Source organism: Saccostrea cucullata, unplaced genomic scaffold, assembly GCF_032062105.1.
Source record: "Saccostrea cucullata isolate Sc308-1 unplaced genomic scaffold, CSIRO_AGI_Scuc_v1 ctg4952, whole genome shotgun sequence".
NCBI lineage: Eukaryota > Metazoa > Mollusca > Bivalvia > Ostreida > Ostreidae > Saccostrea > Saccostrea cuccullata.
In genome coordinates, this window is record NW_026918357.1 from 1619 (window position 1) to 27543 (window position 25925).

Consider the following 25925-nt stretch of genomic DNA (forward strand, 5'->3'; position numbering starts at 1 on the left):
AAACTTATTCAACTTTTCTGCGCACGCGTACAATGTGGTGGAAGAAGTATTGAGCAATATTTTCGGTCTGAGGCAAAAAAAAATATTTTTACTTTTATTTTTCTCCCTAAAAATAGAATTTTTATGTTCGAATTCTGAAACCTGTAATTTTCTGAAACCTAATACTTTTAGGAATTGAACAAAATTAACAAGGGTCATGCAAAAATTCTACATTTGTCAATTTTCCCCTTTGTGTGCCACAGTGTCACTTTAGCTGCTGTAGCGGAGAAAAAGTAGACGTACTCCGCTATAGCATTTTTTAAAGTGCTGAAAATTAAGTAGATCTCTCAAAGCCTCCAAAAAACTTTTAAGAAAATAAAGAATCACTATTTTTCTTAAGTCAATTACATCAAGATGTATGACTTTTCTGTATTTAAAAAGTAGGCTTTTTGACCCTGAAATTTTTTTTTAAATCTCATGATTGGTCACCAAGCTGTGTTTAAAATAACTCTGATTCTACAAAGAGTAAGTACTCGGAAGTAAATATTAAATTCATGCTGAAGTTCTTCATTGACAACATTTTGCAGTTATCGGAGACTAGGTCTTCCAACAATATATTTTGAATTCTAATTGCCTCTAATTCTGCTCCTTGTAAGCCGATATGTTTTTTTACATTGATACATTTATTTCTTTAAAGTGATAATAATAAGACCATTTCTACATGAGAAGAAAAAAAGACTGGTTGTTGTGGACCTGAAACTGACATATAAATATATATCGACAGCATTTTATAAATTAACAATCATAATAAGTAAGTCCATTTACATGTCGATTCAATATATCCCATGCAGTGAATCGAACTGAAAGACACCACGAAGTTTGTCGCATTTGTTTTATATTATTGGTATGTTTTGCTGATTAAAGATGGTTACGGCAAACTAAGAACAAAGCTGAATGACAAACGATTTTCCATCAACGACTTGCCTTACCTGTGAAACAATATATCGCTATCACCTGCTTGTGTCGTTAACATCTCCAAAGTATTCGATACTGTAGAGCATGCTCCGAAAACAATTAATTTTAGCGCCTAATCAAGCTACTCACAGAGGAAAGATGTTTCAAGGATTTAAACAACTTCTTAAAAGGTTAAATGTTGAAGAAATGTTAAGGATACACCCACAAACAATAACTTTAGGCTACTTAAAAGAACTACAAAGCTCGAGAATATTTATCAACACTTTAATATACAGTTATAAGTGGGTTATATGGAAAACGAGAAACAAATTTGAAAATGTAAAAGTAAATTATTTAAGTATAAACACTGCCTTAAAATATGAAATTAAATCCAATTTGTCTTTACAATTATACGACCCTCCAATTAACTGCCAACAAAAGGGAGACAATTAAAAAGATAATTTACTAAACTTTTTAAACGAACAATTAAGTTTTTAGAAACTAACTCTTAGACCAAATGCCAAATTATCATATGCACGTACATGTATTAAGCCTGATATAATACGATAGGATGTTGATAAGCACTTCTTGTTATAATGAATATTTTTTTCATAATCCTCTATTATATTTCTTTATGATTGATTAAAACGTACATGTAAAAACAAAATGCAAATTTCTTTTCTTTTTTTTTTTAGATCTGAAATACATTGTAATTTTTTTCCTCACACATGTAAATGAAGGACCCATACTGGAGGGTGACCTGGCACTCGGTACAAGTAGCAGTGGGATTTGATGGACTCCAATTTTTTTAAATACAAATTTCCAATGCAACAAGGGTCATAAATATAAATATACATGGTATTATACCAAATATTAAAGGGAATATGCGAAAAATGTCAGTCTGTAATTTGCTTTGATTTATTTTTCTGTCATTGTTTTTCATTTTGGTACTGAAATTAAACATATAGAACAATGATATATTTTATATAATTTACAATAGCTTATTATGTACAGAATGATCACAGATGTTTGCGTCTCTGCTATTATATATAAGATTTTTACAATTTTGAGTTTTTCAATATTTAAACTAAGCCCGCTGTTAAAAATACTCTTTGTATACAATGTTTTGTATGATACTGTATCTATATAAATAAATGAAAAAAAAGTTAAGAATACTTCATCAACCTTAGCTTTTCGTAAAATTAATGATCATCATGATGTTGTCGATGTTTCCAATCTTTGGGTCGTATCTTGAAAAAATATTTCAAACCCTTAATGAGCCTTTTTCTTCACTAAATTCGACTCAGAAATATTCCGTCTAGCTCTCACAGCGAGTAAGAACTGGTCAACAGAAGATGCTTTTTTTTTACCTCAGCACCAGATTCCATCATCCCATGGAACGTTGTTTAATTGCCCTGTGTGAAGATTTATTGTCCTGTTTGTAAGTTTTAAGATAGATCACTGTTCGTTACATTCGATTTTATTTTTCTTTTTGTCCTTTCTAGTACCATAAAATTAACATTTCTAGAAATATAAGGTTCTATACTTTTTTTTACTTTCCAATTTCCCAATCCTTAATTTCTTTAATTGTCAGTAGATATACTATAAGACAATATACTATATATCGAGAATTAAGAAAAGATTAAAGTACCATTTACTTGCAAGTACACTTAATTAAATCAGTTTCGATGGTATGTAATTTTTATATGATACTGTCATGATAAAACTTTATTTTGAACTCAATATTGTCTATAAGTCAAGTAGCCCATAATTAGCATAAAGAGGGCACACTTATCCGTCTGTCCATGAACAACTTTTTCTACACATTACTCTTCATATCCGTTCAAAGCTTGATGTGATCAATAGTCAGTTATAGTATACCCTCCCACGTATACCTCTTGACCTTCAAATAAAAGTTGAAGTGGTTTATGACTAAATGCTAAATTACTAGTTCCTAGTTTCGTTAATAGTTTCGGTTAAGAGAAGTTCTCTCTAATTTTTATGTGCACTCTTCATGCGTTAAAAAAACCCGAAATTAAGAGAATATATGATATAACCTATTAGCTGAAACTACAAAGAAAAATAAGATCTTATGTTGTAGCAAGGAATTTTGTTGAGAGTCTTGTTTTTTCAAAATAAGTATTTATGACTATTTAAACACCTGTTAGGTTCATACTTCATAAAACCACTAGAAATTTCTTTAAAAATTACTTGTAGATACGTAACAGTAAAATAAGAATATCTGTAACATCTTATTTTCCTAATTGCAGAGCTTATACTGAATGCAAAATATGGAGATAACGAACACTAATCAAGTTAAAAGTCTATTAAACAATCCAAAATAGGAGAAGAGCAAACACAGACCTCCAAAACATCAGAGGTGGGATCAGGTGCCTTTGAAGAGTGAGCATCCCCTGCCGACCGGTCAAACCCGCCATATGTGCTGGTTAGTATGATCGTAAAATCTCAGAAAAAATCCGTCGACAATTCAGTGTGTATAAAATGGCTAAACAATTATAGTATTGTAGTATGAAAAACATCAGCCAGCATTTGACTCAATGATAAATTGTTTTTGCTGACAAAGTCATTGTATCGACCATGGAACGTACGAAATGATGAGTTTAAACGAGCTCGAGACTGCTGATATTCTTTTTTCAGCATACTGTTTGTCAATAACATAACTCTTATTTTAAATTGTTCGTATTTACATGTAGAGCTTACTCCTGAGAATCGAATCAACTGAGAGATGTAAACCCTGTATGCAGGTGATCAAGGTATGTTGCAGCTTAAATAAGGGAAGTTGAAACAAGAATAATTTTTTCTCCTTCAAACTTCGCGCTTCGCAGATCATAAAGCACTAACTGATCCAAACCATGTTATACTCGAATAATTTGGCCAAAAATTATAGTAATTCCTTACATATTGTTGTAGGTAGAACGATATTTATGGACAGTCCTAACAAAAAATACTATAGTCAACTATAGTTTACTATACGTGTAGTTAACTATAGTAACTTTGACACTATGAAATCTTCGATTTACTATATAGATAACTTTGACACTTTGATTAATTACAATGTTAATTTTGTCACTTCGATGTTTTAGAGTGATAACAACGAAAGCTAAAATATGCCTTAGTGATCACTATGTAAACATTGATTTATCATAGTAAAACTTTGATTTACTACTATGATAACTTAAAAAAACTTTTATTTACTGTAGTGATAACTATGACATTATAATGATCACTTGGAAAAATTTGATTTACTATAGTGATCATTTTGATACTTTAATTTTCTATTGTGATCATTTTAATACTTTGATTTACTATAGTGATAACTATGACATTATAGTGATCACTTTGAAAACTTTAATTTACTATAGTGATCATTTTGATACTTTGATATATACTATGGTGATCACTTTGATACTTTGATTTTCCATATTGATCAATTTGATACTTCGATTTACTATAGTGATCACTTTGATACTTTGAATAACTATACTTGTAACAGAGACAATTTATTGCCTCTGCTGGGGATCGAACCCGGGACCTCTGGCTTGCCAGTCAAGTGCTCTACCGATCGAGCTTAAGGGTTAACCCACTAGCCCAAGCTAGTAGGATGCCGTTAATCTAACACTACCACATACTGATCACTTTGATTTACTAGAGTGATCACTTTGACACTTGATTAACAAGAGTGATCACTTTGATACTTTGATTAACTAGAGTGATCACTTTGATACTTTGATTTAGTGTAGTGATCATTTTGATACTTTGATTTACTATAGTGATCACTTTGATACTTTGATCTACTAAAGTGATCATTTTGATATTTGATTAACTATAGTGATCATTTTGATACTTTGTTTTTCCATATTGACCACTTCGATACTTCGATTTACTAGAGTGATCACTTTGATACTTTGATTTACTAGAGTGATCACTTTGATACTTTGATTAACTATAGAGATCACTTTGGTACTAGTACCTCGATTTACAATAATGATTTTTTGTTAGGGAGCGACCATTATATTGAGCTTAAAGATCGAAACGATATAAGTATAAAGTAGAGCAAACAAGAAAGTTGGAATATGAAGGAGGAAGCAACCCTGTCGTCCAGTAACACACACCTCAAGTCCTTTGACGCCTAGGATTGGGTAACAGGGTATTTAACAAACAATTTAGTATCAACTAATGAGATTACATGTTCAGACAGCATTCTACCTCATACAAAATGAAAATGAAGTTTTAACAGCGTTGTTGTATTTACCATAGAATCTCTGAAAGTTGACATTAAACGATATTCTTGATATCCTTATAACATCAACTGCAACTCTTAGTTATTGTTTGCATTCAGATAACATACTGGATTTGAAATTAACTAGTATATATAAATATATATATGCACCATATACAAAAGTTAATATAGCTACATACAGTACCGACCAGACCCAACCTGACACCAAAGCAGTCCCAGAAAGCAGTCCCCGGGACTGCTTTGGGACCGCTCTGGGACTGCTGTGGGACTGCTCTGGGACCGCTGTGGGACTGCTCTGGGACCGCTATGGGACTGCTCTGGGACTGCTATGAAAAGCAGTCCCAGCAGTCCCAGCTGCCCCTGGGACTGCTTTCTGGGACTGCTTTGTTCACTCATGTGTGACAAAGGTTCTGAGTGACAAGATAGCTCCGCCCCCTTGTGTATTCTGAATTTGCAGGCTCCCATTTGTTTTGTTTACTTGCAGCAGAGAGGAGATTAAACTGTTTAATAAGCAATAATTTCTTATAATCTTTAAATAACTTGAGATTACATGTATTATAGTTAATTTATAGTTTAAGGGACTGTATATTTAGACAAATGTAATATAGAATATTTTTAAAAATAATGTTGTTAAATAAGGAAGTCAGGAGGAGGTTTTTATTTCTTAAATGTATAAAACTTCAGACTCATGAGAAAAATTATCTACATGTGGATTTATTTTATTATTACATCTAAAATTAAATACTCAAAAATTGCATTTGGCACTGTTTAAAAAAATCATTACATTTAGATATAAGATATTTTAATTGAAAAGGCAACACCTTTTACAAGTACCACGCTAAAAGAGTATTCCATGCAACCCTCAAATAAAAATCTAACAATTTATTTATGACATGAAATAAAATTATGCCACCATTCTTCCGTAACATAAGCAATGTGAACAATTATACGGGAACTTACAGATGAATTAGTTTTTAATTTATAAATAAGTTATAATATTAAAAGAGTAAATTTAAAAAAAAAAATAAATAAATTAGCAGTTAAAAATACCGGGAATTATGATTTATTTCTTTTTTGTTTTGCTTTTGTTTACCAGCTGGCCGATAATTTGTATAAATAAAATGGTATAAACACCCGCGGTTTCAATCGCCTTTGGGCAGAAAATCAATCATGCATGTTATTTGGGTACACGTATCAGTGTTACACATCATTGAACATGCTGCTCAATTAACAATGACCCTAATTTCAATCTATGTAAATATTGTAATGCAAAAAAAAAAAAAAAAAAAGATTAATGAAATGCGTACAAATTTCTTTCAAGATTAATTAATGTAACATAATCTTATGATTCTATACTGGTCACTAACACAATTTACAAATAAAACAATAATTTTTAAATTAAAATGTCAGTAAAGAATAATCAATACTGAAAAATATTACTTGGCAAAGTTAGCAATGAATTTTTCAAAAGCCCAAATAAAAAAATGCCTTTAGAGTATCCCGATAGTATTGACAATGGCCATGATCTATAATGATTAGACCTATTTAAAACTAATTCTGGTGAAATATAATTAATTCAATTTTAATTTTCTGTATAAAAAATAAATAAGGGAGCCAGTATCAATCACAAAAAACCCCAAGATAATTGTGATTAAATATTTAATTTCAGTGTAATTCATTTATGTAGGTGTGTAAGCTTTCTTCCTTCAATAAATATTATTTCAAACTGTTTCAAATCTATGCGGTACTGCCCATACATGTAAATGACCTTCGCATTGTAAGATTCCTGGCATACTGCTAAACAAAAATTCAGCTGCCTTTTATAGTTCCATTGTTTATTGGAAATCTCATTTCTGAGTTAGCCCCGCCCATTAAATTAATAAACCCCGCCCACTGGGACTGCTGGGACTGCTTTCTGGGACCGCTGGGACTGCTTTCTGGGACTGCTGGGACCGCTCTGGGACTGCTTTGGGACTGCTCTGGGACCGCTGTGGGACTGCTCTGGGACCGCTGCGGGACTGCTTTAGCAGTCCCAGAAAGCAGTCCCCGGGACTGCTCTGGGACTGCTTTGTGTCAGGTTGGGTCTGGTCGGTACTGTAGGTAAGAAAATTCGACAATATAAAACCTGAGGTTATCACTTTTTTGTAAGGTTGTTTTATTTTTCTGATAAAACATCCAAATAGTTCAGACTTTACACAATGTTAAAGCATAAATTGACTTCTATGGAATATGTAAGATAAAAATAAAAATTACTGACTGATAAAATGCCATCGATGTACCACAATTAGAACTGGTGACCAATGTAAGCATAAATATTTCATATTGAAGATTTTAATCAAATCTGTATCACAAGAGAAGAAAAGTGGGTCTGCATATAAATAGTGCATGTATCACCATACTGAAGCCTTAAACTCTAAAATATTATTAAGATTAGGATTTTAATGGGATTGGGCACTACAACTACAGTCTCTAATACATGTGCCTCTCAAAAATGAGTCGTAATACCACAACGGCCATGACTTACACATATGTACAGTATTGTATATCAAGATAGGCGAGAAATAACTCTCATCCAGCGAATGTATAGTCCATAGTATCTTTCTTTTTGTCCACTATCTCGTAAAAACATAGCCGCTTATTGGTACAGTAAATGTATACGTATATACAAGTGTCTAGATTCATGCTGGATCATTAAAGTAAAATATAAGCAAGAAAAAACAAGTTTAATGGATTGTCAATCATACCTAATACGTAAACACAATGGAAGGATATGGAGATAACGAACAGTATTCAATCTCAAAGTCCATAAAACAATACAAAACAAGAGCAGAGCAAACATCCAAAACATCAGAGGTGGGATCAGGTGCCATGAAGGAGTGAGCATCCCCTGCTGACCGGTCAAACCGGCCGTGTGCTCATTGTCATGATCGTGAAACAACAGAAAAATCTGTCGTCAATTCAGTGTATAAATAATGGACTAACAATTGGTATGAAAAAACGTCAGTCAGCATTTGACGCAATGATAAATTGTGTTTGCTGACAAGGTCATTGTATACGAGGAATGACGATAGAAAGAAATTTAAGATTTCTTCTGATTTTTAAAAATAAATTAGCAATTTTTTTTCCTGCACTTCATTTATTTAAAAAAAAATACTCGTTGGCTTATACTATCCACAATATTGATATAGGATTTTTGTACAAGTGTTGATTTGGGAATTCATATAAATATAATCAAGAGAAATTTTCATTTTTTTACTTTACTGTAAATTTCATAATCATTGTTTTGACATCATATGTGCCTTTTAAATAATATTTCAAGTTGCACATATGGTAAAACATTCCAAAACATTTGGAAATTATCCAAAAAAAAAATTGTAACTTATGCATACCTTTAATTAAATCATTAAAAAAGTTTCATTATTAATGATTGACTTAAATGATATTGTGTTTTAGGACAGATTACTCAAGTGTAAAAATGACAAACTAAGTGTCGATTTTTGCAATTGAGTTATCGTATTCAGGAATGACATACAGACTGCTTCATTTGGTATTGTTATGTATATTGATTTGTACACAGAAGTTTTGACCAAAATAAGGAAAATGCTTTACCCAAAATACAAAATGAATGGGGGAACGGATTATATTCAGGATCTTTACTCTCCTTTACTCCTAACCCTTGACGATTGCTCTGAAGAAGAAAATATAATATCAAGATTTTTGTGTGTGCATTTTTGTGCTTCCCATATAGATATATAAATTTCTAGATGTAAACAAAACAATTAATTATCTTATTGTGCTACTAAGCACGAAAAAGAATGACCTGGTATAAGAATTAAATCAGGTTAAAATTTAGGAAGGGGGTAGATTTCACTTTATATTCTAATTTGAAAATTATTTATATGTAAGTAATCAGTGTCCTCAACTACATGGTAAATAACTAACATTAGTGCTATATTTTAAAACCACTTAATTCTACTGACAGCAAGAAACAATTGGGGAACGCTAAAAACCGATCTGCTTAAAAATCATAAGACACCTATGGACCTGCTCTTTACAAGTTCTGGCAATGAATTATCGTTCATAAAATCCAACCCTAGCGGCAGTTGAAAGGCCTACACCATATACTGTACCTAAAACTTTTAAAAACACAACTGGATGTTTTCATAAGACAATTATACCGTGACGAGGTGTATGCCTTTATTTGCACTCTCCTGCAGGATAGGATAATCAGGGAAGAATCCACAATGACTCTACTGTATAATTTAAATGAAGCATAAAACGCTCAGTTGAACATATTGCCATTTAAATGTTTTAATTCATTTCCAATCTGATATTACAAATGACGTAAATTCTGTTTAAGAGAGAATATTTTGAAGGAATCCACCAACATCTTCCAAAACATGATCTGCAGTTATAAGCCAGAATTTATATTCACAGACCTATTTTTTGTATTCAAATGAATCAGAATTTGTGCATATTTATAAATGAAAAGAAGAAAGGACTTCTGGGTTTATCGACATTTAGGTAAACCAACGACCAATTGGCAATTAACGATTTTCATTCTTATGTCGACACGATTTATCCCAGTGAGATTGAAATAAAAAATACCACCACAAAGTCTGAAACATAAATGACATATTTGGGTATTTTGCATCTTTATAAAGAAGGACACCAGTGGTGTCCTGAATACATGGCTATATGCGGAATGTGTTGACATTATTTTTTCGTCCAACTTTACCACATGGATATGAGATTTATATACTGTTAATCACCTTTTATTTGCGAGAACTTTATTTTTGCGTAATTATGCGAGATAGTGAGCTCACTAAAATTTCATTCTCGCGTATAATAGTATTCATAAATATTATACAGAGAAATAACAACAATTTGTGAAAAATAAGTCTCGCTAATATAGAGTCAATGGCTACATGTATCTCGCGAAAATAAGGTGTCACGAATTCTTAGTGATCTACTGTATTTCAGTTGGTTCGATGCGTAAAAGCATGTTCTAGGAAGGAACAATTTCTAAATCTATGTTACATGTAGTTATTGAATGAAAAATTACGAAACAGAAATATCAGCACTCTCGTTTAAAGAAAGTCATCATTTCATGAGTTGCTGTCTATTGTCGATTCAAAAGCTGACTGACGTTTTCCAAACTAGATGTTAGGCAATTATTAACAAAGTGAATTGTCCAAGGATGTTCCTGTTATATCTTGATTATGAAGGAAGCGCACGGCGGGTGTAGTCGGTTGGCAGGGGATGCTCGATCGTCCATGGCACTTGACCCTACCATGATTTAAAGGTCGTTTTTGTATTCCTTAATATACTTTTGTGCTTCAAAAGTTTTGTTTTCACCCTACATTTCATGCCTGTTGTTGTAATATACTTCGTACTGTATACAGGGAAATTTGCGCTATCGTTTAATTTTTGTCCCTTTCCTCTTGTCACAAATGGGCAAATTAAAAACGTGGCGAATTCAAAGAACACGGTATAAATTCTTAAATTCTTAAAAAGTACTGTGACGGGGGAAATTGAATATTGGGCAAAATTGTAATCAACTGTACATACGTTTAGTTTCAAGAGATTGAGATTAAAGGCAATATTTTTTTGGTCGATTAAAAACAATACTTTTGCGTAAGACAGAAATTTATACATCAGTAACATAATTGTATACCCTGCAAAGATACAAATGATTGAAATGCAAAAATTACCAGCCTTAATGGGCACAGAAACACAGTTTACTACGAGGGAAAATCCAGTCAATAAAGTGCAGAATGTCAATTATTTTCTGGCTTTTCAAATTTTGGTATTGGCTGACTGACATTGAATACATCTCAAATCAGCTGCTTTATCAATATTTAACTTTTGTTAAAGTTATATATATTAAAAACGTTCTATATTAAACTTGCAAAAAAAATTGTATGGTTTCCAAGTGCTGGAGTCTAAAACCTGAAAACTAAGTTTTTTTCATATCAAATTAAACGTCATCATAAACGAAAGCTGTTGTCCTTGAAAGTTGTCATTTTTGCTACATTTCATACCCCCCCCCCCTCTCTCTCTCTCTCTCTCATTCTACTATATTTTTTATATGCTGAATTTATAGGTCATCTTTTCAAATTTTACGTGAATCTTAAGAATTTGATGAATAAATAGTTTTTCTTTCTTTTTTCCAAAAAAGAAAAAGCAATCAAAGAAGATAGTTTTCAAATGCAGCAAAAGCATTGTACGCCAATTTTTGATTAACAATTTTTAAAGAAAATTTTAAAGATTACTTACACATACAATTATTTTCTTCAAAACATATTCAACAATTAACATCGCATGTAAATTGAAGGTTTATTAATAATCTTTTACTTTTTACAGAGATGCGGCGTGAGGAAAGGGGAAAACAAATTACAAAATTTGCTCATGTTTTACTATAAAATTTATAGAGCGCTGGTCGGCTCAAGAACAATGACTACAAATTTCATTTATGTTATCCTTCTTAACATTTTATCAAATTATTAAGCTTGAGCAGACGTGCGAGTAGTGACTTTTGCTCAAAATAATAACGTATAAAACACCATTTTTCTATAGAAATCATTGAAATTTTTACTTACGTCATTTTGAATCCTCTAATTTACTATACTTAAAACTTTGAACCTTTAATTCCACATAATTATGTTTTTGATTCCCATGCTTTACATTTTATGACTTCAACATTTTATAAATCCGACCCCTCCCAAAAACGATTAAAGTACAAAACGGAATTTTAATGTAAGGTTGTCTCTAAGTTTTTATGTAAGTTTGGCCATTGCGCCGATAATTGAGCAATATCTATGTAAATCTACTTAATTTCATGCAAATGTAGTGTAAGATTATTTTATGAAGAAAGAAAAAAAAGACACTTTAAAATTAAAGAAAATCTGCATCATTTAGAATCACAATACCTGCTCCATTGACCTCAGTAAACATGTTTTTATCTTCATAAATGAAAATATTGCATTTGAATAAACGTACTTGTAAATGTAATTTAGATGCAACAAAAATTAACAGCAAGCTACCCCGCACTCACTCCCTAAATATGGTTAAATAAGCAAAAAAATTACTACTGGAAAAACTTTGTATCTTTGATTTACTATACAGGCAAGAAGTATTAGGGGGGGAGGGCAGGCCCCACTTTTTTGACATAAAATGTTCATCTTCATTGTAAATAATTAATATTTTACAATGGAGCTTAACTTAACGGTAAGTTCAGCTCGCAAAAGAACCCAAGGTTACTGCTCAAGGTCATAAAAGCACAGTACATATATGCACTATAATGATTTATGATATCAACGTTCAAACTATCACATTAGTATAATTTCCTTAATTGCTTACTTAGGTAGATCGTTTAACTTCTTACTTCATTTCGCACTTGATCAACGAGTAGTGAAATCGACTTGTCGTGTGCTCTTCTCTTCAGTTATCAATTAAACTCTAGCGTTATTTGTAGAGGCGTTCATCGATTGCTGTAAAAATCAAAAGCATTGAATAACAAATTAAGCTTTAATATTGAAGCAAACTAAGTCCGAGAGTCTGTTATTTTAAGAAGGGTTTGTTTTTTAGTTTAATTTGTTATTGTAAGCTTTAGGGTTTATCATAATTATTACTATTTTTAGAAACAAAGGTTGGTATCAATAAATTGTTATTAGGGGGGACTTGCGTCAAAATATGATAAAAAATGAAACGGAAGCTATCCGTAAATTTAGATTAGATCATGAAAAGGTTTTAGAAAATAGCATTGATTTTTATTTCTTTCGAAAAAAAACTTTCTGAACCGACAATTTGGCAACTTCGTTGATTCCTGAAGACATAGAAAGCCTTTCCCTTGGATCACATGTAGGAGTGAAAACATCTGGTGATCGAAATTGTCTTTATAACGCTGCATCTCTCTTTTTGTGTGGAACTGAGTCCCTAAATGATTGCCTCAGACACTTGACAGCAAGTGAACTCTTTTTGAACGCCGACCACTGCACATTAAAGCAGAGAAAGGTCATTGATCTGATGAAGAGGGCAAATGTAGATGAGATGGAATTTGTTGACATGTTGCTGTCTATAGACACTGTTGAAGAATTTCAGAAGCATAAAAATCTGCAATAGTCCATACAAACAGAAGCAATAAAAACTGTTATGGATCGATCTTGGAGTGGAATACTCCAACTTATGGCTTTAGCTGAAGTTCTACAGAAATTTTGTAGTGTAGTCAGTCTATCCAGCCGTAAATTATAATCTTAGAACCATACTGAATGGAAGAATCTACACCAGAGACCATTGCGCTAACCACACACATACACTTTATATATTTTGGAGTAGACACGGGGTATTAGAGAATACCCATGGGTCTATGTATCAGCCAAAACATTCTGTCCCCCTTCATCCGCAAAATTCATCCAATCGAAAGGAGTTTGAGAACAAAAAATGGGTAACCGTTTCTATGAAAAAAAAGAAACAGTTGTCAGTTTTGTCATTTTTTAACCAAAAGAGAAGTAAAATTGTGATTGCAAAAATAAAAGGGCAGCTGTGAGTGTTACGGAGGAGGTAAGTGAAGATGGCTCTGCTTCACTTATAAGTAAAGATGAACTACATATCAGTGAATATTTCCCTTATACCTCACTTATACGTCCATGAAGATCAGTATGGTATGAGCAAGAGTAAATGTGGACTCAGAATTTTTAATCTATACTAGACTACTCTCAAGGAGCATTATGGGTATATATTCTAGGAAACCAATCAGAAAGATTGTCTCTGCAGAGATGAGCAACAAGAATTTGAAACTAAGTTAGTGTCTGTGAAAGAATGTTGTTGGAGATTTCAGATTTATTTTGAGTATGCCTTCACATCAGGTACAACAAGTAGGTTCTATTTACATTATCTCTCTGTTTTAATTTCCTTTGCCTGAAATTTTGAATCAATTGACTTCCTTGATATCCTTATTACATCAACTGCAACTCTTAGTTATTGTTTGCATTCAGACAACATACTGGATTTGAAATTAAGGAGGAACAGGACCTTTAGCTGAAAAAATTCCTGTCAATAAATTTTTTTATTATTTTTTATATTTCTAATTTAATATGTACTTAACATTTTAAAACGGTCCTGTCATGGGATTTCTTGACTTATTTAAAAGATATCTCCCCACAAATACCGCCCTGTTTAGAGTTTGTTTGGAGTTCAGATACTTCATGTTTACGGCCCATAACAGAGTCCATAATGCGAATTTTTATGCACAAACGATAAATATGATAGATAACACTATATACTCAAATATTTAATAATATTCATAGTGTTTAAATTATCTGAAAGCAATTGTTTTAATTTTATATAGTATTTGGGTGGGATAATTTCAGCATTTTTCAAGGCAGCTTCAACGACAAAAACCTCATTTGGAAAAAATTCTGTCAATAAATATTTCTAAATTTACGATTGAATGTCAGTCCTTCATCGTAATTATTTACTGCATAAATATCACAGGGTGAAGCTTACCTCAATATCGCACAGAACATCGTTGAATTAGACGTAAGCATGATGAAAATGCTTCACGTTTGTATTTTCCGAGTGCGGGAAATCAATTATGACGTCACACGAAAATATAAACATTCAAATTATCTAAATAGAGAGAATCTATGCTACTAAACACGAAAAAATATTAATTTTAAAAAATCTGCTTCAGAAATTTATCACGATACATTGACTGTGACCTGTTTATTATGAAATAAAACTGATTATGACGGGTGTGTGTACTTGATCTCGCTGCACTGAGAATTCAAACACTACATCTATGACGTCACTGACGTCAAACTGCAGGTTAAAGAGAAATAAATGTGTGGATTGGGCAACTTCACAATATCTAAATGATGGCAAGATCTTTAAAAAATTTATTAATAATAATTTCTAAAATTAAATGCTTAAAAAACAATTTTAGAATTTAGAATAAAATTACACAAAAACTGTTGATTTTAACAACGTTTAACATGTATATCATCACCGATTGTGACGTGATATGTCTTTTTAGTCATGTGACATGTGTCCTGTCTCCCCTTAACTAGTATATATAAATATATATATGCACCATATACAGAAAATAAAAGTTATTATAGCTACATAGATAAGAGAATTCGACAATAGAAAACATGAGTTTATCACTTTTTTTGTAGGGTTGTTTTACATTTCTGATAAAACATCCAAATAGTTTAGACTTTACACAATGTTAAAGCATAAATTGATTTGACTTCTATGGAATATGTAAGATAAAAATAAAAATTACTGACTGATAAAATGCCATTGATGTACCACAATTAGAACTGGTGACCAAGGTAAGCATAAAAATTTCATATTGAAGATTTTAATCAAATCTGTATCACAAGAGAAGAAAAGTGAGTCTGCATATAAATAGTGCATGTATCACCATACTGAAGCCTTAAACTCTAAAATATTATTAAGATTAGGATTTTAATGGGATTGGGCACTACAACTGCAGTCTCTAATACATGTGCCTCTCACAAATGAGTCATAATACCACAACGGCCATGACTTATACATATGTACAGTATTGTATATCAAGATAGGCGAGAAATAACTCTCATCCAGCGAATGTTTAGTCCATAGTATCTTTCTTTTTGTCCACTATCTCGAAAAAACAGCCGCTTATTGGTACAGTACATGTATACGTATATACAAGTGTCTAGATTCATGCTGGATCATTAAAGAAAAATATAAGCAAGAAAAAACAAGTTTAATGGATTGTCAATCATACCTAATACGTAAACACAATGGAAGGATATGGAGATAACGAACAGTATTCAATCTCAAAGTCCATAAAACAATACAAAACAAGAGCAGAGCAAACACGGACCTCCGAAACATCAGAGGTGGGATCAGGTGCCATGAAGGAGTGAGCATCCCCTGCTGACCGGTCAAACCGGCCGTGTGCTCATTGTCATGATCGTGAAACAACAGAAAAATCTGTCGTCAATTCAGTGTATAGATAATGGACTAACAATTGGTATGAAAAAAACGTCAATCAGCATTTGACGCAATGATAAATTGTGTTTGCTGACAAGGTCATTGTATACGAGGAATGACGATAGAAAGAAATTTAAGATTTCTTCTGATTTTTAAAAATAAATTAGCATTTTTTTCCCTGCACTTCATTTATTTAAAAAAAAAAATACTCGTTGGCTTATACTATCCACAATATTGATATAGGATTTTTGTACAAGTGTTGATTTGGGAATTCATATAAATAAAATCAAGAGAAATTTTCATTTTTTAACTTTACTGTAAATTTCATAGTCATTGTTTTGACACCATATGTGCCTTTTAAATAATATTTCAAGTTGCACATATGGTAAAACATTCCATAGAAAGATTTATAGGTACATGAAATTATCCAAGAAAAAAATTATAACTTATGCATACCTTTAATTAAATCATTAAAAAAGTTTAATTATCAATGATTGACTTAAATGATATTGTGTTTTTAGGACAGATTACTCAAGTGTAAAAATGACCAACTAAGTGTCGATTTTTGCAATTGAGTTATCGTATTCAGGAATGACATGTAGGCTGCTTCATTTGATATTGTTATGTATATTGATTTGTACACAGAAGTTTTGACCAAAATAAGGAAAATGCTTTACCCGAAATACAAAATGAATGGGGGAACGGATTATATTCAGGATCTTTACTCTCCTTTACTCCTAACCCTTGACGATTGCTCTGAAGAAGAAAATATAATATCAAGATGTTTGTGTGTGCATTTTTGTGCTTCCCATAGAGATATATAAATTTCTAGATGTAAACAAAACAATTAATTATCTTATTTGTACTACTGATCACGAAAAAGAATGACCTTGTATAAGAATTTAATCAATTTAAAATTTAGAAAGGGGTAGATTTCACTTTATATTTTAATTTGAAAATAACTTATTTGTAAGTAATCAGTGTCCTAAACTACATGGTAAATAACTAACATTAGTGCTAAATTTTAAAACCACTTAATTCTACTGACAGCAGAGAAACAATTGGGGAACGCAAAAAACTGAAATGCTTATAAATGATAAGATACCTACGGACCTACTCTAATCAAGTTCCGGCAATGAATTATCGTTCATTAAATCGAACCCTAGCGGCAGTTGAAAGGCCTACACCACATACTGTACCTCAAACTTTTAAAAACACAACTGGATGTTTTCATAAGACAATTATACCGTGATAAGGTGTTTGCCTTTATTTGCACTCTCCTGCAGGATTGGATAACCAGGAAAGAATCTACAATGACTCTACTGTATAATTTAAATGAAGCATAAAACGCTCAGTTGAACATATTGCCATTTAAATGTTTTACTAAATTTATTTCCAATCTGATATTACAAATGACGTAAATTCTGTTTAAGAGAGAATATTTTGAAGGAATCCACCAACATCTTCCAAAACATGATCAGCAGCTATAAGCCAGAATTTATATTAACAGACCTATTTTTGTATTCAAATGAATCAGAATTTGTGCATATTTATAAATGAAAAGAAGAAAGGACTTCTAGGTTTATCGACATTTTGGTAATAAAACGACGTATTGGCAATTAACAATTTTCATTCTTATGTCGACATGATTTATCCCAGTGAGATTGAAATAAAAAATACCACAAAGTCTGAAACAAAGATTACATATTTGGATATTTTGCAATCTTTTTAAAGAAGGACACCAGTGGTGTCCTGAAGACATGGCTATATGAGGAATGTGTTGACATTATTTTTCGTCTAACTTTACCACACGAGATTTATATACTGCTAATCGCTTTTTATTTGCGAGAACTTTATTTTCGCGTAATTATGCGAGACAGTGAGCTCACCAAAATTTCATTCTCGCGTATAATAGTAGTCCTAAATATTATACAGAGAAATAACAACAATTTGTTAAAAATAAGTCTCGCTAATATAGAGTCAATGCATGGCTACATGTATCTCGCGAAAGTAAGGTGTCACGAATTCTTAGTGATCTACAGTGTTTCAGTTGGTTCGATGCGTAACAGCATGTTCTACGAAGAAACAATTTCTAAATCTAGGTAAGTTATTGAATGAAAAATTACGAAACAAAAATAATAGCACTCTCATTTAAAGTCATCGTTTCATGAGTTGCTGTCTATTGTCAATTCAAAAGCTGACTGACGTTTTCCAAGCTAGGTGTTAGGCCATTATTAACACAGTGAATTGTCCAAGGATGTTCCTGTTTGTTAAAACACATCCTGATTTCACACACCAGTACTCTGAGGTTGACATCAAAAAGATGCTTGATTTTCTGATTGATAATATCTACGAGGGTTGATCCAAAAGTAATGTCACTGTGTCCATATCTCTAATATTTGGCGTCATATTTTACAATGTAATAAAAGATGCACAAATATAAATCTAATTAAACTTGAATTTTTCATTCAATAATGTTTTTAACTGAATTTATTTTATAGATGTTTAAAACATAGAACATACATGTAGAGGGTGTTGCCGCGTCACAACCAAACGTCACAAATTAATTTTTTTTTTTTGAGATAAAAAATACAATCACATTATAAAGCATCTCTTAAAGCCCCAATCGCAAAATATTTTAAAAGATAAAAAAATACATCATTTTGTAGTCTTAAGTTGAAAATTATATGACATAATTGCTATTTTTGATCAAAAACCTCGTTGTTTTATTCCGGTGCATTGAAAAAAAGAAACATCAAAATGGACAAAAACGCCACAACAAGCTGTAATGCATTTTTGCTTCAAAGTGGACAAATCACCAGTAGAGACAGTTACGTTGATTTACCAGACTCACAGAGGAAAGAATGCAAAGAAAAGACTTGTTTAGATGGTTTCGGTGATTTTGGGTGGGTGATGGGTCATTGAATGCTCAGAAGATGACAAGAAAAGCGAAAGATGGGAGGGCGGACGGAAAAGTTCAATGGTGTGTGACGTTGTCGAAAAAGACAGACGGTTAGAACAGTATTTGAAATTTTAAGTTGGTCTTATACTACTATTCATAGAATTTTGACAGAAGAATTAATCATGGAAAGAGTAAGTGTACGATAGGTACTAAGTTTCCTTTAGGAAAGTCAACTTTGTGAACGTGTTCGTGGATCTCAATTTTTTTTTAATGAAACGAAGGGAATCGTTTAAATGTATGACGGCGCGTATCCGTCATATGTCGTTATTTAGGTGCAGCGACTACCACAATCGCACGTTGTATATAATCCGATAATTTGAAAAGTATAAATCATGTTGAATTAAAATTTTCAGGTCGGATTTGAAATACACGTAGCTTTCATTATTTATGATTTTGTTGTTTTACGTCGACGGGTAGCGATTTTATCGAAGTTGTGACATTACTTTTGGATCAACCCTCGTATGTGGTTTTTGGAGACCAGGTCTTCCAACAATCTATTGGAATTCCCATGGGTACCAATTGCGATCCGTTATTAGCAAAACTATTTTTGTATTCATATGAAGCAGAATCTGTGCAAAATCTTATGCGTGAAAAGAAGAAAACACTTGCTGTGGCTTTCAACTCGACATTTAGATATACTGACGACGTATTTTCAATTAACAATGATAATTTCCATTCCTACGTCGATACGATATATCATAGAGAGCTTGAGATTAAAGATACCACAGAGTCTGACACATCTGTTTCATACTCGGATATTTTACTTGAAGAAGACGTTAATGGTAATCTAACAACCAAGCTATATGAAAAACCTGATGACTTTAACTTTTCCAGCATTAACTTCACTTACTTAAGCAGGAATATGCCTTCATCACCTGCATACAGAGTCTATATATCTCAGTTGATTTGAGCATGCTCTACGTATGAACAATTTCTAAGACGAGGTAAATTTTTGACAAGCAAGTTGATGAAATAAGAATATCAGTTGTTTCGTTCAAAGTCATCATTTCGTAAGTTCTATGGTCGATACAATGACCTTGTCAGCAAATACAATTTATCATTAAGTCAAATGCTGACTGACTGTTTTTCATACTTATTGTTAGTGCATTATTTATACATTGAGTTGACGACGGATTTTTTCGTTATTTCCCGATCTTGACAAGGAGATCATGACGGGTGTGAGCGGTCAGCAGGGGATGCTCACTCCTCAATGGCACCTGATCCCACCTCTGATGTTTCGGAGGTCTGTGTTTGCTCTGCTCCTATTTAATATTGATTTATGGACTTTTATATTGAATACTGTTTGTTATCTCCATATCCTTCTCTTGACAGCTTTAAATCTCATATCTGAAAAATTCAGCTAAATCTAACCGATAACTTGTTGACCGCCCAGACTCTTACTATGGATCACTTAATTTTCATGACACCTTATTTTTGCGAGATAGCCATTGATTTTTGAGGCGCGAGACAAAATTTTCACGAATTGTGGTAATCGCTCTAAATAATACTATATGCAATTATTGCTGTTTTTTGAGGTCAATACAATGATTTAGCCATCTGAGGAGTACAATACTCACGTGCAGGTCAATACAACGTAGTATTTTTCTAACATAGTTGGATCTCAGCCAATCCGAGAGATGGAAATTATTCAATCATAAAATAATATGGAATATTAAACGCGAGAATTAATTTTTGTGATCACAATGTCTCGTGTAATTACACGAAAATAAAGGGAATAAAAAGTGATTCACAGTAATAGTTTTGGTGGAACATGTACTTAAAATACCCAGATGGTAAGTTTATAGAGCTCTCCGTCAGTGATAAAAAGTGCTTGTCACAATTAATTACCGAGTCTAGATATATCCTAAAAATTTTACTGTAGATAAATATGTCTTGCATTACATATTGCAGATCACTTTGTCAACTGCATGTGAAATTTAGCAAAAAAAAAGTGCTTCTTTGCACTAATGTTTCTGGGTTTTTTTAAGTTTTCCCTAAAAGTGTAAGTGATCTAGCCCTTAGCATTGAACGTTTTGCTCTTCAGATATTTGATACCTATACTAATAAAACCTGTCAAGACATAGCAGTGTTCATTCAGTCAATTTCAAAGGAATTATTTTTGAATTGTTTAGTTATGTAACACACAAATAAGTTCTCACGAATAACGGAAAATGAGATGACAGATCTAATAAGCACATGCTAAATTTACAACAAGCACAATATTCCACCTCCTGCATCATCTAAATCAAGAGACTCCACCCCTTGCACTCTCTGACCCTCCATTTCGGAGACTCTATCCTCCGCATTTTACACCAAGCCTAAGTTTTCCTGGTAGTGTAGGCTACAGATTTGGATATAAATATTTGCTTTGTTATTGTAGTTTATTCAAAATAGCTCCCTTAATTTTTTGACAAAATTCATTTCATTTAAATGTTCAGTTGCATTTATTAATATTACATAGACATGATAACTAATTTTAACTAGTAGGAACACCCCTCCCCCTTCCAAAAATAAATCCGTTTGTAGGTCATGATACATTACCTTATACTAGTACATGCACTCGATTTGGCTTATTTTCAATCTTATGCATTTAAGGAAGTAAATTTTTCAGGATCTTTTTTAAATAATTGGTAAGAAAATGATGTCGATTCTCGGAAGAAATCGACAGGATATTACACAATTTGCAAGGGATAAAAGATTTATTTAAGATATAACATTAGTCATGAAGGTAAAATTTAAATGTTTGAGGAAAATTAAAAAAGAAGGTGAAGATAGGGATCTCTTTAAAACTCAACAATTATGTGAACAGGGAATAAACACGTACACTCGGGAATTCAAGAGATTTTTAAGAGGTGCGATTAGGTGCTGAGAAGTTCCTTTATGATGATAAGTTGAGAATAACCATGTACCCTATTTCTACCAGGTTAAAATTGTTTTAACATTTCATGTAATAGGTAGCCCCACATGCTTCATGATTTTACAAATTAAGCCATAGAATCGAAATGTTTAGTTCTTAAGGTTTGCTCTGAGGTCTAAGTAGCAACAATATCTTAATTATAAAACTAGGCCAGAGAATGCTCTGGGAGAAGGTAGGAAGCTTCTAAAACAAGTTCATAAAACAAGAAAATCTTTTGTTTCGTTTAGTTCTAGAGTCAATAAAATGTCCTTTTCAGCAAATAAAATCTAGTAAAAATACTTATAGGTAGACCATACACTGAACTTTCCACGAATCTTTCCGTTTCCTCGACATGATAAAGCACATGGCGGTTGTGACCGATTGACAGGGGATTATTACTTCTCCATGGCACCTGATCCCATCTCTGATATTAAATAGGCCCGTGTTTGCTCTGCTCTTGATTTTTATTATATAAAGTGACCTGAACTCTCCATGTTTCACATTAATTCCTATAATGTAGCAATCGACAGGGTAAATATGAAATGCGTTGAGCAATTATTTGTGTTATTTAAGGGAAACTTTATTTTCATCATGCATGTTTAATAAAAAGAAAATGTATGAGGAAACAGATATCCCCAGACGTCGAGCATTCTAGATCTGTGAAAACTATCCATTTGAATTTAAAACTGTATCATTGTTAAAGTCTTTGTCCAAGTGCATGCATTATTATTTTTGTAAACTTTTTCACCGGATACAAAAGATTCTCTGAATTAAAACGCTGGTTTTTCCTCAATCATACAATAGACAGCTGCATGAGTGCCACACATATAAGAGATGCATTGTGCAGCGAAAACACTCTACTTCTTGTGTCACAATGACCTATTTGTTTGGCCATTTGTTAAGATCTGTATCGGCTTTTGGGTGTGTGTTAGTTGTCACTGAGGTTTTCAAGCTCGTTTTCTAGATTCCCACATAATACTGAACTAATTTGAATGTTAAATACTTAAAAAGAAGTTAATTAAAGACGTTTTTTTTGGTAAAAGAATAGTCTTAACTATAATTTCTTTTTTTACAAAACTTTGTAAAGGTAAAAAAAATCTTCTCGTAGCATGACTTCTTGAAAAAAAATATTGCAATTCACATCCTTGATATACAAAATTGATCACTGAGTCCGTTTTGTTTCCAAAAAGGATTCTTGACTTCGACACAATAACTTAAAGGAAAGATAATTCCACTCGGAAGATAAATCGTATTGGTCTGTGTAATTTAAGTAAATTTGAAATTAATACTAGTAATCGAAACATTCTTCAACAAGAGATTAATGGGCCAAATAGTAAATAAACGACACATTCTTCAGCAAGAGATTCATGGGCAAACTCTTACCTGAGTTACCTTAGCCCTGCTATTTTTCGCTGGATTTCCCCCATGATTTGAACAATAAATAATTTCACTACCTCAAGATGCTTTTCACCCATTCTCAATATAAGGGCTCAAATAATGTCGCCTCATTTTCATTTAGAAGAAATACCACTGATGTAATTTTTAAATCAACATTATAAATAGTCATATAACAATGAATAAGAATTCATATAATTATCGATCTGAAAGGGTATTTAAGGAGTTCCAAATTCAAATATAGTAGCCTATTTGAAATGTACGTTACTGTCGCCGAGGCAAATATTATGCTGAGTCCCCTCTGTGTAATATATGGTTTTGATTCTCAAGTAAAAATTTTCTGATAAGTTAAACCTTGTATCATATATATTTCTTTTCATAACAATAAACACATTTTCTTTGTGATAATAAATAATTTTTATTGTGCAATGTACCTGTCGCTTAATTCTATTTCAACCACATTACAAGCAAACACAAAGATTATACACCTGATAGTTTTGTTCTCCTTTATTTATTGATGGGCTAAATTTGAAATTTCAAAGGATTAATTACTCCTACTTACATAATGTAACATGAAATTGAACAATTTGAGCAACTTTTATAAATATGTTTACGGAATGAAAGACATTTTCAATCGTAGAGATAAGAAAGAAATGTACGTTACCTATATTCTTCCATTAAGAATATATATTAAGTAGAAAATATGAGACGACTCTGAATAAGCAACCCCTTGTATCCTGTAAACTGGCAAAGACGTTTTGCTTAACACAATTAAAAATTATTTTTTACATGAAAAGTGATCATTTGAAATGTACGTTACTGAAATGTACGTTACCATGAAATTCGAATTAAGTGAATCTCGCACGAATTTTCATGTATTCTCATACTTTCACACACTCGAATGTGTACACAAAGGAAAGTTTCAAAGGTTGGAGGTCGGCTAAATCCCAAAATTAATGAAAAGAAATGTTTCTGCTGAGGAAAAAAAATATATTAAGGTCAATTATATGATACCTGGTATATATTTCTGAATACGAAACCTGTATGATGCATTTTTTATGATATGCAAGTTCAAATAGGATCAATATATTGCGTGTCTAACGTACGCTTGTGGAAGAGAATTGATTTTTATGTTTGAAATGTACGTTACATATGGTAACGTACATTTTGCGTATTTTTAACTGACATTTTTTTTTATTTAGTCAATGAATTGCGTTTACACGAGCGAAACAAAATTAACGTTACAATCCATTTGACAACTGACCACATAAATCCATCTAATTGCACCCCCAATCCTCGTAAATGTGGTAGACTGTTACCATATGCTAGAAAATTTATTTCTAAGTGTCTTAAATTCATCTTTGGCAACCTTTTTGCAGTTTGTTTACTTTTAATATGCGACTTTTCGTCAATATTAATTTAATTGTTGTTGATAATTTAAAACAAAGTATGCATAGGCTTATAATTCGTAAAAAAAAAAAAAAAAAACGAAACAAAACAAAAAGAAAAAGAAACAAAACAAATAAACCCAGAACACAAGACGGTCACGTACATTTCAAATACTGAAAGGCATACAATACTCAGTTTTGTTTGAATCATTGCATTTTGGGTTATATTTTTCCAGATCTGCTGAAAAGCACTTATGTTTGTGTTTTGACAAACGATGTTGCAACATACTAAATGAAATTGTTAACACGACTGTCGATGGATATATTCGGAATAGATTTATGTTAAGTTTCAATGGCCAAACACGAGCATTTGTTAGATCATAGCAAAATACGTCTGACACTTATTTTTTTTTGGTCTGTACCCTTGCACACAGGTAGAAGTAACTAGGCTACGACCGGTGTCAATTTCAGCGAAACAGCACAAAAGAATGGTAATGAACTGAGGTGGAGGGGACTCCCCAATAATATGTGAAATGAACGTTACCGAAGTGACGTGACATTCATGTAGTTGATGACAAATAATCTTGTTTGTTACATTATGATTTCTTATATTACTGCGTTAAAACGCTTCATTGAAATGATTTTTATGTCAATAATTGTTTTTTTTTTAAATATTTTCTTATTACTAATTTACATATTATTACAAGCTTGAAAATGTACGTTACCTACTCATATTCTGAGGCAATCGTGTCTTTATAGTCTTATATACTTATATATAGACTTATAACACAATGTGATTACATAGAGAATCTTTTTTGGAATAAACTGAATTTTAGATGAATTTTAATCTTTTTATTAAACAGAAATATATCTTGAAATGTACGTTATATTTACGTAGTTTTCTAAATCGGCATGGATATATGTTAAAAAAGACAGTAACTACAAAATAGAATTTTACTACATGTACATGTTAAGTTCCAGTATTTATAGAAAATAAAAAGATTCCAAACTGATCGCTCTAAACAAAACAGAGAGAAGAATTTAAAGCATATATTAAAAAAATGTTTTTGTCCATCTGGATCAAAAAGTAACCTTTGTTTTTTG

General features: G+C 32.1%; 1 protein-coding gene across 1 annotated transcript in view; it reads right to left on the reverse strand.

The window, feature by feature from the left end:
• Window positions 1–2472: 2472 nt before the first annotated feature.
• LOC134263843 (uncharacterized) overlaps window positions 2473–25925 on the reverse strand; it is a 79337-nt gene continuing 55884 nt past the window's right edge. The window contains exon 9 of the mRNA XM_062746215.1: window positions 2473–2836. Within this exon, the coding sequence (XP_062602199.1) occupies window positions 2793–2836 (44 nt within the window). The 3' untranslated portion in view covers window positions 2473–2792. The remainder of the gene's footprint in view (window positions 2837–25925) is intronic.